A 16,524-nucleotide genomic window follows, 5' to 3' on the forward strand; every position below is an offset into this window, starting at 1 on the left:
AAAGAAGTTGCTCTGCTCTATCTTTTCATGCTGTCCTCTCTCTTTTCTCCTCCTACCTGGATTATCAGGGGAGTGAGTGCAGCTTGGAGTTACATTTCAAGTCAGTTCATCTCTCAGACAGCTTTGCTTACATAATCCTGAACCTGAGCAGTGATTAACTTCCTTTCTCTGAACAGATACTGTGTTTTAGAACGCTCCTAATAAGTTGGCTGAAAGAATGCACCATGAGGCCTTTTCCCTTTTATCAGCAGTCACCAAACATTTGTCTCTGGTGTTGTGTTACAGCTTAGTAGCTGAGAATTTCCCTCTCCACCGTGTGGGATTCCGTGGCAAAAGAGGGAAATGAGCCATTGGGGGGAGGTAAAAAGGCAGCATAAATCAAAGGCAAGGCTGGCTCCATTTGTATTTACAAGGAATTAATTGTTTTTAATTTCCTGTGCTTTGCACAATAATCTGTGTAATTCAAAACTTCTGCTCTTACCCAAATTCCAGCCCTGGGCCTGGCAGCGGGGGTGCCACCAGGAACAGGGATGGAGGGAAGGGGGAGCCCCTCTATCTGGAACAGTGGTGCTTGTCAGGAATCCTGTCAACACCTTGGGAATGAGCGGTTTGGAGTGGCACAAAATCCTAGAACAGCCCACCTCATCCATTGTTCTGCTATCTGAGAGCAGATTTTTATCTCCTGCTGGAAATGCAGTATTTTCTTTCCGGTAGAAATCTTTAACTCCATTTTTCTCAGTTGTTTTGGCAATCAGATAAACCCTTGAAAAAAGGGCTATGGTTATTATTTGTTATTTTTCTTATAATTAATTTATATTCCCAGAACATTCCGAGTTTTCAGATGGGTGGGATCCCACTTTGCTGAATGTGGTGCAGTCAGACAAAGGCTGGAATTTGATTTACTCTGGACCTGCAGCTCTGTAGAGCTGCCCTTTTCCAAGGTGCAGAGCAGAGATCAGACATTAAATGACATTAAATGACACTTGTCCATGGCAGAGAATCCCTGCAGGAGACACCAGGGCAGCTTTTCCCTGCACTGGGGAGTTTGCAGCCTGCTTGGAATGTCCTTTGGAGCTGGAGGTGTGTGGCAACACATTTTTCTCTCTCTCAGGATTTTTCATAGAGATGCACAGAGAGAAAAATGTGCTGCCGCAGAAGTGGACAATTACATCTCTGAGCATCTGATGGCTCACCCAAGGCTTAAATGGGAATTCTGGAGTCAGAGCAGGGGTGGGAAAGGCAGGCAGGGGTCAGATCTTGATTGGATTGACACAAAACAAAAATCCTGGAGTAAGAGTTGGGCCAGGACACAATGGATAAATCCCTTTAGGAGAGACTGCAGAGGGCTGCAGAGGACAGTGACAGTCAGGACATCTGCAGGAGGGGCTGTCACTGCATGATGAGATTTCTCATCACTCTGGACCCCTTATAAGGTTTGCATTCTGAGTGATCTCCAAACCCTGCTGACCCCTCATGAAATGAACTCTGCTGGCAGAGAAATGATTTAAAAATAGAGCCCAGTGCTAATTCTGGTGTCCGTGGGAGTTTTTGTGGGAGCTCTGCAGTGGAAGAACAAAATGGTTGCTGACAATTATTCCACAGGGATAAATTAATTTTTCTGAAATGAAGGTGGTGGTGGTGAAAACATCAGACTGAAGTGAGCACATCCCCAGAGAGCAGCCTGGACAGCACCTGAGGAAGCGTCCCTGGAACACTCTGGGAAAAATATCTCAACCATGCCCCAGTGGAACAGGGATTTGAGGGAGTTCAGCCTTGGTGTCATCTTCAGATTTCTTACCAGGGAGAAGTGAGTGAAGCCCAATTCAGCCAGAAGGTCTGAAAGCAGCTCAGGGAGCAGCAGCTTGTTTGTTGGTAGGAGATAATGGGAGAGCAGGTCTTTAAAATCAACAAATTGCTGAATGAAATGAGGGGTGCCACACTTGCAGCTGCTTTGCAGAGAGCTGTGAAATGCTACAAACACTTCCCAGATGCCCCAAAGTCCCACATGTTGCTTGTGTGCTCTCAAGCTCTACCCCAGTCCTCAGCTCAGCCCTGAGGTTCAACCTGCACAGAATGAACTTCCTAAAACCATAAAGTGACCAGCTCAGAGCCTTGTGCTGTTGGGCTTCCTCTGCCTGGAACCTCTCAGGCTGTCCTCTGGATGTCCCTCCACACTGAGACAGGAGAAAACTCCTGGGCAGAGTAACCTGGAGCTGCTCCAGCTGTTCCAGGTGTGAGGATGACCTGCAGAGCTGTCCCCACAGCCTGGCCCTGCTGGAGCAGCACTCAGAGAGGACCCTCCCGTGGAGGAAACCCAGAGCAGGTCATTGCTGCTGTTCACTGTTGCAGCATGACCTAGTTTAGCTCCAGGACAGCCACATTTAGAAAGTTTTCATTCCTTTCTAATCCATAAACACAACTATTTTTAAACACAGCACTTCCAAAAGCCAGTCATGCTTGGTCAGCATTTGCCTCTTCCCCAGAATGGTGCAGACTCCCAGTTTTCCTTCTCAGGCCTGTTCACCTCCTACTCTGCTTGGGTGAATGGAAACATTCCCACCATAACCACTGTCAGTAACTTCACCCAGTGATTCATTTCCTTCATCATTCAAACTGCATGATTAAAACACTTGTGTCTCAAAACATCGCTAGATGGATCTTCAAATAAAAAAATTTAAATATTAGCTCACTGTGGGTGGAAAAAAAAACCCTACATAACTTTATTATTAAAATAAATCAGAGTTGTGCAAGGTGCATGGGATGATCTAACCCTTTGGATCTGACCTTAGCTCGTGGCTAATTTCTTTGGATTTAGTCACCAAGTGTGGCAGTTCTGTGTTCAGTTGGATAACCCACCCAGACATAGCAGCTGGCAGAATTCCCAGCAGGACACTCAACACTTGGAAGGGATGAGGTGTAAAATTAATAGCTGGTCTTCAGCCTGCCTTGGGCTCTTGGGGACCTCTTATACCTGAGCTGTATCTCCCAAAAATGCACCTTGAAGTGCATTTCCCTGAGTAAATGAGAGTTAGGACTTCAGGAAACATCTTTTGGAGGCTGAAAGCCTCTCCTGTCTCCTGTAACCTCTAATGGAGGTGAAATCTTTCCCCTGCATGGCTCCTGCTTCATTATTGTTGGATGGCATTTTTCTGTTGGCACATTGTGTAACTCCAGTGGGAACAGTTTGATGAGCCCTTTTTTGGCTGGAAGGATTTGAAAGGTGCTGGATTCCTTTGGAGCAATGGAGTCAACCCAGGAGGAAGGAGAGGCACAGGAGTGCAGATCCCTGCCACGAGCGAGCTCTGCCCTCCCATCTTGCTCATGGGCAAGGAACCAAGCAGTGAGAATCAGACTTTACTTTCCAGGACGCTTCTGCACTCTTTGTTCTAAAAATCGATATTTTGATGCAAATCCTGCCAGCCAACATCCACTCATCCAGAAAGTGAGCACAGAAACATTTCAGTTTGTTCTGGGTGAGCACTTGAACAAGGCTGTCCCTGGACTCTCCTCTCTTTTTGAACTGCCATCTCTCCTGAGAGCACGATGTAGATCTTGATCTCACTCCTAAAGAATTCCTGTGCTGGAAGGTTAAGCTGATATTTGTTTGGATTTATGTTCTTTGGAGAACCTCCTCCCTGCACAAAGGGCACTGCAAAGGCCAGGCAGGGCTCCAATGTCACAGTGCCACCAGCCCTGGCTGGACTGGGCTGCATCCTGGCCTTGCTCACCTTTGTGTGGCTGCTGATTTCCTTGAAGACCAACTTTCTCCTGGCTCAGGGAGAGGCTCCAGGCCTCTGGAACACCACAAAGGCCAGAGGTTTCCTGAGGACAGCGCTCAAATGTCACCAGTGTTGCTTTAAGGCACAGAGAGAGGGACTCAGGGCTGCAGCTGCAGCTGCAAAGGGCCATTGGGGCTGATCCTGGACATGCCCAACCTGCCTTGGGTGGGGTGAGGAGCCTGGGACTGCTGGATTTGGAGTGCTCCAAAAAACAACACACAGGGATGGCCAGGAGTCTGAACCAGCACTCAGCAGCCACGTGAGCCTCCCAAGGAGCTCAGAGCAGCAGCACCTGCCTGTGGGGAGGTGTTGGTGTTGCTTACCTGACACGTAGAAGGCGATGCTCCGCTCCTCCTCGCCCACCTTGTTGGAAGCCACGCAGTAATAGATTCCTGAGGCACTGCTGTCTTCCACGGTGAGGGTGCTCACGATCTGCCCACAAAGAGAAAACAAGGAATAGCTCTGAGGGTGACAGAGTGTGTGTGAGGGTAGAAAAGCTGTTTCTAGTTAATAATGGGTGAAAGTCCCAGACATGTGCTGCTACTTGGTTTCTGTCTCTTGTCATCTCAGCCTAGCTAATTCTCTTCCCTCCTCATTCCTAAACCTTTCCCTTTCTTTTTTTTTCCCTGTCTTACCCATGCAAAACAGGGTCCTCTTGAGAAACTGCCAAGGTCTTCGTGTGACAACATCAAGCAAAAAGCTGAAGTGAAGGGCCTGGAGGATCCATCCAAACACAGTCCCACAACCATCTATTCCCTTTCCTGCTTTTCAGTTCTGGGTTATGTGGGGAATATCCACATTTTCATGGGAAGCAGGTAATTCCTGTGGATATAGTACAAAGAGTATTGCAGCATTTTGCTTTTCCCCTCAGAGAAGGGAGGGAATGAGTGGCCCCTTTGGGCTGGGAGCCCCTTGATTCCAAAACCCCTCCTTGGAGCTGCACAGGACTCGTTCAGAGAGGAAGGAAGCTCTGGAGAAGCTGCCAGTGCTGTAACACTTGGCAAATGCAGAAAGGGAGGATCATGGAGAAGGAAGAAGCACTTGTCCTGAGCTTCACCACATCAGGAAAGGAGGGGGTTCTGTCACTCCTGGGGCTGAGCTCAAACATGTCCCTAAGAACTTGAGCTCCTTTAACCTCCCAAGGCCCAGCCATGTGGCACTGCCCTGTCCCTGTCACGGTGCAGCCTCTCAGGCTCACACAGGAATATCCACAGACCGTGCCTTTAATTATTCCTTGTATTCCTTTGGAGTGTGAGCTGGAAAACAAGGCCTGAGCCACCACGACTGAGATGTGCTTGCAGGATTCCTCTGCTTCCCCTGCAGCCATTCACCTGAGGAGCTCTGAGCCCTCACATTTGGAACAAATATCACTTTCCTTGCCATCCTCTCTAAGGCCTTTGAGAATCAAAACTTATAACACCCTCTGGCCCTTTGTCCTTATCTCCAGAGAGCTCTTTGAAGTGCACAGAAGCATCTCTGGACTTTCTTTTTAATATCCTAAACTAAACTCGCACAAAACATTCCTTTACCCCTCCTAAAGCTGCCCTATGAGTGTATCTAGAGCTGTGTGGGATGAATTTTTTGAGTTATTTAAGATTTGCTGAGATCTGGCACTTTAAATCCTTCAGGGAAATGAGTTCCAAAGGTTTTGATCCCATGTGCATTTGACATTCTAATGGTGAGCATTTGCAGTAGAATAAGGGCTGCATGGAAAAGTCTTTACTTTTCATGGTAAGAATGGGGAACCCCCAAATTTAGGGGTAAAAAAGGAGAGCAGCAAAGCCAACTCCCTCTGGTGTCCAGCACAGAAAGAGCTGTGCAGTCCTGAGTGTTTTATGATGTGAAAATTGCTCTGCCTTGGCTATAAAATCAGCCTGGCCATAAAAGCAGCCTGCTCCTTCTCCTGGTGCTGGTCCTGGAGAGTGGCCCGATGCCATGGGCTGGGAAGGAGCACATGTTCAGAGCCCTGAGCAGCACTTTGGAATTCCTGCTGAATCAGGACCAACATCTTTCTCCTCATTGCTGCTGGATCTGAGGATTTCATGTTTGGGAAGAGCAAAAGCCAATATAAATGTACGTGCTGAGGACAGGAGGGGATACATTTGGACAGCTTTTTAACAGCAATTAGTCTTCCTAAGTGACAGCTCTAGCTGGGAAGTGGAGGGTAATGCTGTAGAGCCAGGCAAAATCATAAAATATCCATTTTGGGACATGTCCAAAGTGCTAAGGGTGACACTGTGGCTCTTCTAAACACTGATGCAATGCCTCAAGCTGCTTGGTGGCCCAGAGGTAAATGCTCATGAGCACACACACAGACAGAGGCTGGTATCTCCAACTCCATAACTCAGGAAAAGTCTGGCAGGGCAGTGGGAAAACAGAGAAAAAAAAAGAAAGGAAAAAAAAAAAAAAGAGCAAATAGCTATCCCGAGACCTCATTGGAGCTAATCTCAGTTGTGTCTAGATATGAAGGTGAAAAAGATGGTAAATGACAGTGGGAAACAATCTGGGGACAAATTCTTGAGGGAAAAAAAAACTACTGAGGAATAGAGAGAAAGTAATTTTCTTGCTTGGATGCTCCAGTCATTGTTGTGCACTTGGATCTTAGCTCCTTACACGCCTGAGCACCAGAGATCAGGCACTTCCCTGCCTGGACCCACAACTGGCACCTCCCAGAGCCCTCTAGACTGTGACTTCTAAACCAACAGCACCCAGCAGAGATCTGCACGTGCTCCCAGAGCTGGCAATTCAGGATTTTGATTGATTTTCTTGTAAGACAAATCCTTGGAATTCTTTTGTATCAATCTTTCACTCCAGCTGTGTGCTCCTGGGTAAATCCCTGAGCCTGGGAGCCCAGTTATCTTTCCAACATCTGAAATAAAGTTCTCAGTGGTCAAACTAACCTGATCCAGGTTGGTTTGGTAGCTGAAATTTGAAATTTGTGTGTTTGGTCACAGTGGCAGTTTGGGATAAGGATTTTGTTCTTCGAAATGCCATCCCTAATGAAAAAATGGTTTTAACTTGAGCACCCAAACTCCCAGAATCTGGGGACCTTTAGCTGATAATGGAAAAATTCTGAGGGGATAATCCCTGTGTGTGCTTAGTCCCTGCACCTGGAGAAGTATTTTCCACTCCTGGAATCACAGCCAGGGTAGAAAAGCTTGAGACATGCTGGAGTGAGTCCAGAGGAGACCACAGAGCTGCTCCAGGGCTGGAGCCCCTCTGGAGCCAGGCTGGGAGAGCTGGGGGTGCTCACCTGGAGAGGAGAGGGCTCCAGGGAGAGCTCAGAGCCCCTGCCAGGGCCTGAGGGGCTCCAGGAGAGCTGGAGAGGGACTGGGGACAGGCCATGGAGGGACAGGACACAGGGAATGGCTCCCACTGCCACAGGGCAGGGATGGATGGGATACTGGGAATTAGGAATTGTTCCCTGGGAGGGTGGGCAGGCCCTGGCACAGGTGCCCAGAGCAGCTGTGGCTGCCCCTGGATCCCTGGCAGTGCCCAAGGCCAGGTTGGACACTGGGGCTTGGAGCAGCCTGGGACAGTGGAAGGTGTCCCTGCCCATGGCAGGGGTAGCACTGGAGGGTCTCTGAGTCTCTCACACCCCAAACCCCTCTGGGATTCCATGATCAAGGCAGGCCTCACCCCTCACCCCACAGCTGCTTCTCAGAAGACCCAGAGCACAGCACTCTCTGCTGAGCTGAATAATAATTGATGTGAAACCTGCAATCGCCTTTGTGTCTCTGCACTGAAAATGCCATCAATGAACTATTTACAGCCTGGAAATGTGCAGTTTCCAGCTTCCCTGGCCCTGTGAGCAGCAGTGACATAGGGGCTGTCCCACCCTCAGCTCCTGTGCAGGCAGCGCTGGCACAAGGCTAATTAATAACAAATTATTGGCATGTCGTGTCTAGACATCTTCCTAGTGGGAGCTGGATGGGATCCTGGGAGCTCACTGCATACCAAACACATCCCAGGCTGCATTGCCTGGGTTGGATTTGGAAATAAGGACTCCATTTCCTATTACTTAACCTAAAGGCCACCCAATACTGCGAGCCCAAGGAAGGGATTATTAGCTAATAAATAATTACTAGGAAAGAATAAACTAAGTTTAAAGCTCAATAAGCAAAGGAACAAAATGACTGATTTCTGAAGAACAGCTCTGACAAGTAAATAGAGCTTGCTGCTGGGAAAACTCCTGATGGAATAGTTCAATAACGTCCATATGTAATGTTCCCAAACTGATAAAGTAAGTTATTTTAGAAGCAGCCAAATAACATTCCCCAGCCGTGCACTGTGAGTGTTTTAAGACATCTTGTAGTAAGGACAGAGCAATGAGACCTTTCTTAAGCTGGAGCCAGCATGAATTGATATCTCTTGTTATTCCTTGCTTTCTCTTCCCTTTGTCTAATCCCTCCCCACCCAAGAGCTTCAGTTAACAATCCTTCTTCTTTCACTTCGTTAGCTCTCTGTGGGCGAGGATGAGGAGTGCAAAACGTGGGTGGAAAACTTCTCAGCTGTCTGACTCTGGCAGAGCTGGGCTGGAGGTGGCTACGGGGAGATGGAATTACAGAACTTCAGCAGGGACCCTGCACAGAAAGCATTCAGCTCACTGCTAATCCATCCACTTGAGTGGCACACCACAGCACTTGTTTGCACAGCCTGACAGTCCTGCTCCAGGATTGGAGTTCATTCACTCAAAACATGCTAAAGGATGGACTGAAGATGAGTGAGGAGAGAAGGCTGGGAGCTGACTGAGAACTTCCAGCTTTGCTCCCATCTCTGGCAGGGGGTGTTCTGTCCCTGGGAAAGGGGAGCAGCCAGTGCCTCCCTCAGAGTGAGCAGAGCTGGTGGCAGCACAGGGAGGTCAGGAAAGCTGCTGGACTGAGCTGGGGACTGGGCTAACTGGAGTTTAACTGTGGGATGGAGGAACTGATCACCCTCCAGCCCCTGGAGCAGGTGGGTAAATCCTGGCTAGTCCCGAGCAATCACCACCCCCTGCTCCCTCCTCCAGTGACTGTAGATTTTTTGTTCTTTTTGTTCCTTCAGGAGGTCTAAACTTGGCATTTTTTTGGTCCGTTTTCTTGAGTGGTTGTGAATTTAGGAGGTCAGGAAAGACAAAGGGCCAGTTCTGTTGTCCCTGCTGCTGGCAAGGCTCTCACCAGACCCACCAAGGACAGTTCCACGTGCTCCTGTGCCTGGGCAGTGCCTGATACACCTGGGCTGATCCCCAGAGAGTGGCTGCTGTGTCCCAACCCCCTCCCTCTGCCTGTCCCCATCCCTGGCACAGCCTGGCATGACAGCGCTGGAGAAGCTCCTGGAAGTGACAGATTTGAACAGCCTGGCTGAGCTGCTCATGCACTTCTCACCACACACATCCCACTGCTCTAATAGAGACTTTTTGTTCCTTCAGGAGGTCTAAACTTGGCATTTTTGGGTCAGTTTTCTTGAGTGAATTTCACCAGCAGAAACACCCACGTGGCTTGGCCACTCTCATATAGACATGAAAGGAAGAAAAGAGATGAAAAGAACCCCTCAGAGAGAGCTGAATTATGCATAAGTCTTGCTATTCCCTTCTGCTGGTCCCAAGCTCTGGCCAGTTTGTTATTTTGCTAACAGGAAAGAAAATAAAATAGCAACCTAGCTCCTTGTGACTTGAAAAGTCAGGCAATTCCTGCAGTCACGGGTGTTACACCTGGTGTGAAAAAGCAGATTCAGAGGAGCCATGCAGTGCTTTAACTCCCAAAGTGAGAAGTTCAATGTGGACTCCAAACCTCAGGGAAAATGAAACTGTCACAATGCAACTGCCTCAACCACTGTTTGACCAAAACTTCACTGAAGTGCATCATTACCTGAACCATAACCTTGTGCTTTTCCTCACAAGTGAGACTCAGGCTTAGGAAGGCAGGAGGAGGTGCAATTCACTTCTCTATCTGTGGAATACTCATGGAATAATCATGATGAGGATGATGACAGGAGAGCTCAATTTTACATGGCACTTCTGCCAGGAGATGTCTGAGGAGCTTCATGTGATCGAGGAGCACCAGGGGTTTGCTGGAAAAACCTGTGCTTGCTACCCTGCCAGCTTGCTTTGGGCAAGTTTCTGGATCTGGTGATTCCAGGGGAGTTATTCCATATTTTTAAACTCTAAACAGTTAATGTAAGTTTCCATATGTGGCTGGACCAGCTTTTATTGCCTCAGCTCCCAAGGGTGAACTCTTGGGTGCTGACAAATCCTAGAGCCCAGATGAATTCCACCTTCTGCCCAGACTCCAGTGCTCATGAGACAGCTCCATTCCCACAGGAAAATCCCCAGCCTCAGCTAACCCCAGGTTCCAAACACAGTTCCTGAAAGTTCAGGCTCCAGCATCTTTATTTTTTCATCTCCTTGGTCAATGCAGGTGAATTACTTGCTGGGACATGGTGGGAATGGCTTGGGCTGGTTCCTGACTGTTCCATTCCTGGTGGGAATAATGACTGATGAAACTCTAGGAAAAGTCTGAATACTTTTTCCTCAGACACTTTTTAAAAATTATATTCTGTAATACTAACACAGAGTCTTGAACTTCAGAAAGGGGGAAGGAGAGGAATTGTCTGCAATGTATGCAGGGAGTGAAACCTGAGATTCCTATAATTTAGTTATATTAATTTGAATAAATCTTAATCAGGACATAAGAATTAATAGGAAGCACCTCAGACTGTGTTTTCAGCCAGGCAGAAAAAGAATAAGTATACTATAAATTATAAAATTATGTAGCTCCTATCGTTAATCATGAAATATGTAAAAGCTGATTATATATATATATAATATATATGGAGACAAACAGTAGCTCTGAGAGTCTCAAAGCTCTTGTCAGCCCATGCAGCAACCAAAAAGTCTTAGAAAAAGAAGAAACTTCTTCTTTTAAGTTAAGAAACTTAGAAAAAGAAGAAAAAGAAGAAAGAAGGTAAATGTAACCAACCTCCATTTTTATGAATAATTAGCACTTTTAGGGGGTTGCTTTTACCTAAGATGTAAAAATCTTAAAGAATACATTAAAGCCAGAGCTTAAGGGGTACTATGCCATCTAAATAAATCCAATTTATAAATATCTCCCAGCAATGGAAAAACTCAGGAATGAGAAGTGAACACTGATTTTCTCCTTCCCAGCCCAAGCTCCATGTTTTCAGAGCTCTGGTTTGGATTATGTTTGGAACTGGAAAGTCTCCCTGAGAAAGAGCAGATGGCTGAGGCACTGATCCTGCCAGATGCTGATTTAGTCTGGACCCAGTCCAGAAGAGCACTTTAGCTTTGTGCTTAACTTTAAGCACAGGACTAACTCAAGGATTCTCCCATGCTCAAAGGTGAACCAGGATTGGAACAGCAGCGTCCAGCACCCTGCAGGATCAGACACTGAACCATCTGGAACATCCACCTCCAAACCTGGAGCTGCAAACCCACTCCTGCAGCCAGCAACCCTGCAAGTCCAGCAGGAAACCCCAGCCAGAGCCCAGCAGAGCCAGGAGGCCCTGAATCCACTGCACATTCCCAGCCTGGACGTGTGGAACACCAGCCAGTGTCACCACAGGCACCTGGGGGACACTGAACAGGTAATTCCTGCTGGGATCTCTGCAGTTCACACAGGCAGGGTGATCCCAGGGCTGTTGGAAGGGGGAGCAGGCTGGGAAGTGTCCAAGGAAGCTTTTCTCTCCTTCATTGTTCCAGGGAAGTGCCTCCAACCTGAGACCTGCACACTCTGGAAATCAGAGCAGGTACCTGTGGCACTGTGACCACACACCTGGTCAGCTCCTGCTGCTGGGAGTAGAGGAAACAGGGCAGGACAAAAGGGGGGCAGGACAAAGGGGGACAGGACAAAGGAGGACAAGACAGAGAGGGGCAGGACAAAGAGGGGCAGGACAAAGGGGGACAGGACCAACAATTCTCCAAGTGTTTCATGAACTCAGAGTCCTTATCAGCGTTCACATCACGGCATCCCTCGAACTAAACCACTCTCACACTTTCTCAAGACTGAGGGAGACACAGAAGGTTTTGACCGAGAAGTCTTGGGAGAGTTTAAATAGGGTGAGTGACATCATTCCCAAACCCCAGCACTTGTAAAGAGCAGAGATCTGGGATGATCCCAGCGCTGGGGAATTCCAAGCATGCAAAGAACCCTCAGCAGCTTGGGAACCATGAGCTGGGGGTGAGCATCCCCTGACATCATCCCCAGGCCATCCCACACATACCTTTGGTTTATCCCCCTGCCTCATGGGGGTGTTCTCGATGCTCCTGATCTTGTTTCCTATGACTGTGTTCTCCCAAACCACAACTTTTGGCCCCTCAGGATTGCATCTGGAGGTGGAAAAGCAGAGATGGTTCAAGGTAAGCAGGGAGGAGAACTGGAGTGAGAAAATGTCAATCTTAGGCAATAATCTTAGGTCTTAAATACTCTAAGAACTGTTGCTGCTGGAGTATGTTACTTTGTGAAATTCCTCCATTCCTTCTTTGCAACATTTCAAAATTATTTACAAAGCACCTTGACAGGGGCAAACAAAACCAGTGCATGACCAGCAATGAACCCCCCAATCTTTGTAAAGATTAGAAATGGAAAATACTGGGCAATTAATTAAATCATGTGAGTTTTATCTGGCTAAGATAAGTTATATTTCCAAATTCAAAATGCCAGTCACTCCAAACTGTGGGGAGGTGAATATTGTTGAGTGTCTGCCTGTGCTCAGCTTCCAACAGGAAGTGTGGGCTGAGGGAGTGGAATGGATTAATACTGGGATAGAACAGCAGAAGGCTCCTTTAATGCTGCACATTCCACACAAGACACTTTTCAATCTTCATTTGGGAAAGTGGGCAAGGAGCAGAGTGTGGAACACATAATGTGGAGGTCCAGCTGCACCATCCAGGGCCAAAATCTTTCCTGTCTTCCTCAGCTTGGTAAGACTAAGCAGAGACACAGCTCTTCTCATTCCTAGAAATGAAAAGGCTTTGAGCCCACCACGGGGTCTCAGGAGGTAAAATGGACTTTTACAGGCACTGACCAAGGGCTGATGCTGCAGAAAATCCTTCCATAAATCAGCCTTGCCTTTGCCAAAGCCACACAAAGCACAGGGGCAACACCCTGGGCCAGGGGAGGGTTTGCAGCTCTCAGAAGGGCCTAATTAGAAGATCTTGAGGGACTTCCTGCAAGGCACAATCCTGTCCTGAGGATGAAGGGGAAAAGCTCAGAGGAAGTAAAATCACATCCCAGCTCTAAGGAACAATGCTGGTGCTCAGGGATTCAAAGGGCACTGCTGAGGCAGAGTGGGGGGAGAGAAAGAGAGAGAGAGAGGAAGTCAGACAACAGAAGGAAATGGGGGCTGTGTCATTTCCCACAGGAATCCTCCCCCAGCTTCTGCTGAAGCAAGATAAGGCTGCCCCTGGGGCCAGCAGAGGTAGAGCCACTCTGCAATTGTATTTAAATTGATAAGATCAGAGAGCCAGAAAGATGCAACAAGGGTTATGTGAGGTCCTTTCCACCAGGTCACTGGTTTGGATCTGGTTGAATTCAGCACTCATGGCCAATTCTCTCCCACTAGACAGAAAGGCCTGGAAAAGATTTCGGGTCACCTCTGTGGCTTTCCTAGAGGATGCAGAACCTGTTTCCATGTGGTATTTCCACTCTGCTCTCTTTGAACCCCTCTCAAGCAGAGCCCTGTGCCTCCTGCTGCCCTGCAGTGCCCACAGAGCCATCAAATACCTGAGGTTATTCCCTCAGGAGCAGTGTAACTGCGGGATACCTCCCTGGGGCAGGCACAGCAGGTCACTCCCAAGCTGAGGCTGGATCACCCAACATCCTTGTGCTGGACAGAACACCTGGGGAAGGATTCTCCCTGATTTTCCTGTCTCATGGCTTGCCATTCACAGCAATAAATGAGTAGAGAAAACAAGACACTATCCAGCAATTGCTTTCTAGATCTGTCTTCATTTTTTTTAATGTATGGAAAATGTGATTTCATCCCTCTCACTGCAGGGAGGAGCTGACGTTGTCAGAATTGTGCAGGCTCCTGCACGTGTCCAGGGCTACCAGGGAAGTGCTGGGCATCAGCCCAGGCCTCTCTCTGCAGACCCCTCTGCTCAGGGAGCTGCAGGAGCAAAGGGAATATCTCCTTAAGCAAATCTCCAAAGGCATCCTGGTTCTCCCTGGCAGCATTGACCCAGTGACTTTGCTGCGTGTTCACACCTCAGCCTGCAGCACAGAAGGGCTCCCAGTAAGACACAATTCCCTCTCCCAGTTTCAGAGACACCACAGGAAGCTGCCACAGGAGCCTGAGCCCAGCATGCACAAGTGAAGACAGCCCTTGGGAAGTGCCATGAATCCCATATGGATTTAAGGAAGCCAAGTCTTCAGCAGGTTTGTCTGGAAAAAGCTCTTGCAGGGCAAAAGGTGTGTTAGCTCTGCCCACAAATCCTGCTGGTTTTCCTTTGTCAAATAGTCACAGCATTCAACAGGGCTAGGGAAAGTCAGAGGGGCATTGCTGGTCAAGGTAAAGGAAAATTCAATGATCTTTAGTCACTTCAAACTTATTTAACACAATTCAGGTAATACACAAGGTGCACAAACACAACCAGACGCCAGCTGAGCTCAGAACCCTGGAGATCTTCACTCTGCTTGTGATTTTAGCTCAGATAATTAGGATGGAGTGGAAAGAAAACCAGACTGGAAATACTCAACAATTCATAGGGAAGTCACTTACACGGTGTCTGTGAGGCTGCAGGGCTGCCACTTCCACTCCATCCTGGGCTCGGGATTCCCACCTGCTGTGCACTGGACTTTGTGTTTGCTTCTCAATTCCACCTTCATAACCTTATCAAAATCTGTTTCCTTTTCATAGATCTTGGGTCTCTCTAAAGAAAAAACCCACAAAATTCAAATGAGCAAATTTACATCCATAGAAGGTTTTGAAACATTTTGCTGGGAGAAGTGATGATCCAGTGAGGCTCCTGATGTTGTGGGGAATTCCCAGCAATTCTGAAAATATTCCTTCACAGAAACAATGGTGTTGGTTGTGGTATTTCACAAAACACGTTGCAATGCTACCACATTCATCCTAATCCCTTTCCAGTGTTGTTGGGGACCTGCTGGCAAATTCATGCCATGGAACATCTCTTGGTCACGTCTTGGCTTCAGGATCAGGATCAGTCCTGGACTGTGGGCAAATGGAATTAGAGGGTTGATATCCCTTCCTGAGAGGAACCTTTTCAAGCAGCTGCTTGAAAGTCACCAGGTCCTCAGGGCTTTGGGAAAAAAACATCTTTTTCACCTGAAGTCTTTCCTTTTCTGTGTATGTGTAACATGCACTGGATGGAGGGGAGAAGAGAGTGAAGAAGGAGTGGTGTTGGGAAAACACTTGGAGAGAAATGCCAAGAAATTCTCACCAGCCACAGTGAATGCCATTAAAAATGTCACAGCATTACTCACATCTGGAGGGGCCTCAAGATCACACCCTCAGACTGGAAATCTCTCAAGAGCAAACTTTTTGTGACACTTTCAGGGCTGCTCGTTGCCAGCAGGAAAGAAATGCTTTGTCCTGTCTCCTTCCAGCTCCCACGGGAAGGCACGAAAAGGAGACATAACGGGAAAAAAGCCCCAAAGTGAACTGAACTTTCACTAACCTCGGACAGGGTGGGTTTGAGTCTGGGGTGAAAGCACAGGCTCTTCCCTTGTGCAGACAGCTCTGCCCATCCCTGGCCATATCTCTTTGTCTACTTCTCATAACAGGAAATCAAACAGATTTATTGGTGGGGTCCCTCTGTCGGACACCCCTGTGCAGCCAAGAGGGGCTGCTCTGCACCGAGACCTTCTGACAAGCTGGGAAGTGAATGTAGATTAGATTTCTATTTTTTGGGCTAACTTATTTTTTCTGCTGTCAGGGAGGCCCCAGATATGTAAATATGAGCTATTGCCCACCTCATCAATCTTGAGCCCTTTCCCTTTTTTTTTTTTTTTTTTTTTTTTTTTTTTAATAGTCTTTTTTTGCCTTCCAGCCCTCTTAGGAGAGGACTGATCCCATGTCTTGTTGGGACTCTTACTTGGCATTTCTCATGGTCAGGCTGTGAAAGATCTTCTGACCTCACCAGTGCCTGAAAACACATCAGTCTTTCTTTCTCCACCCCATGGAAGCATTGACTGGAGTAGGTTCGGTCATGTCCCATCCTGTCATAAAACACGGGCTGTTTAAAGGACCTTCAGTAGGTCCTGATGAACATTTCCTCTGATAAACCCAAATGCTGGCCCCTGTTTGGTGTGGCTCTCATTGAGCTGAGCCATAGGATTCCACGGGCTTGGAGATTCCTGAGCAACTCACAGGACAAACTATTGGGACTAACGGTGAATTTCCTTCCCTAGCATCTCATTTCCCATCAATAAATTATTTCTGATCATAAAAATAATTCTGTAACTTCTCCCTGAAGGGGGAAGCACATTTTTTATTATCTTTTCAGTCTCAGATCCCATGCTTGACATGGCTGGCCTGACCTCACAAGTGTGATTTCACTTGGAGAAAGACTCCAAGTTCAGTGTGAAAGGTTACACAAGTGCTATGTGAAAGGTTACTCAAGTGTTGTTGTTTGGGCTGTAAGCACAAAGCTTTATACACTTGGGTAACTGGTGTTTGTGTGAAGGAGCATGGGGAGACAAGGACTGATCACAGTCATTGTATATCAGGACATTTTCTATATTCTTGCTTGACTGTCATTTAAACTGCCCTTCTAAAAAAGAAA

At 47.6% G+C, this 16,524-nt stretch overlaps 1 protein-coding gene and 1 long non-coding RNA gene across 2 annotated transcripts in view; one reads left to right on the top strand and one right to left on the bottom strand.

Annotated features, from left to right (window-relative positions):
• Positions 1–16,524, top strand: part of LOC128794993 (uncharacterized) — a 121,720-nt gene that overhangs the window by 93,479 nt on the left and 11,717 nt on the right. The window contains exons 3-4 of the long non-coding RNA XR_008433348.1: positions 11,118–11,363; positions 14,037–14,155. This is a non-coding gene — a long non-coding RNA (uncharacterized LOC128794993). The remainder of the gene's footprint in view (positions 1–11,117; positions 11,364–14,036; positions 14,156–16,524) is intronic.
• LOC128794988 (vascular endothelial growth factor receptor kdr-like) overlaps positions 1–16,524 on the bottom strand; it is a 124,961-nt gene that overhangs the window by 41,912 nt on the left and 66,525 nt on the right. The window contains exons 10-12 of the mRNA XM_053955332.1: positions 14,499–14,649; positions 12,000–12,105; positions 4,103–4,211 (exon numbers count right to left, since the gene is read on the bottom strand). Coding sequence (XP_053811307.1) covers positions 4,103–4,211; positions 12,000–12,105; positions 14,499–14,649 — 366 coding nt within the window. The remainder of the gene's footprint in view (positions 1–4,102; positions 4,212–11,999; positions 12,106–14,498; positions 14,650–16,524) is intronic.

Source organism: Vidua chalybeata, chromosome 14, assembly GCF_026979565.1.
Source record: "Vidua chalybeata isolate OUT-0048 chromosome 14, bVidCha1 merged haplotype, whole genome shotgun sequence".
Classification (NCBI taxonomy): domain Eukaryota; kingdom Metazoa; phylum Chordata; class Aves; order Passeriformes; family Viduidae; genus Vidua; species Vidua chalybeata.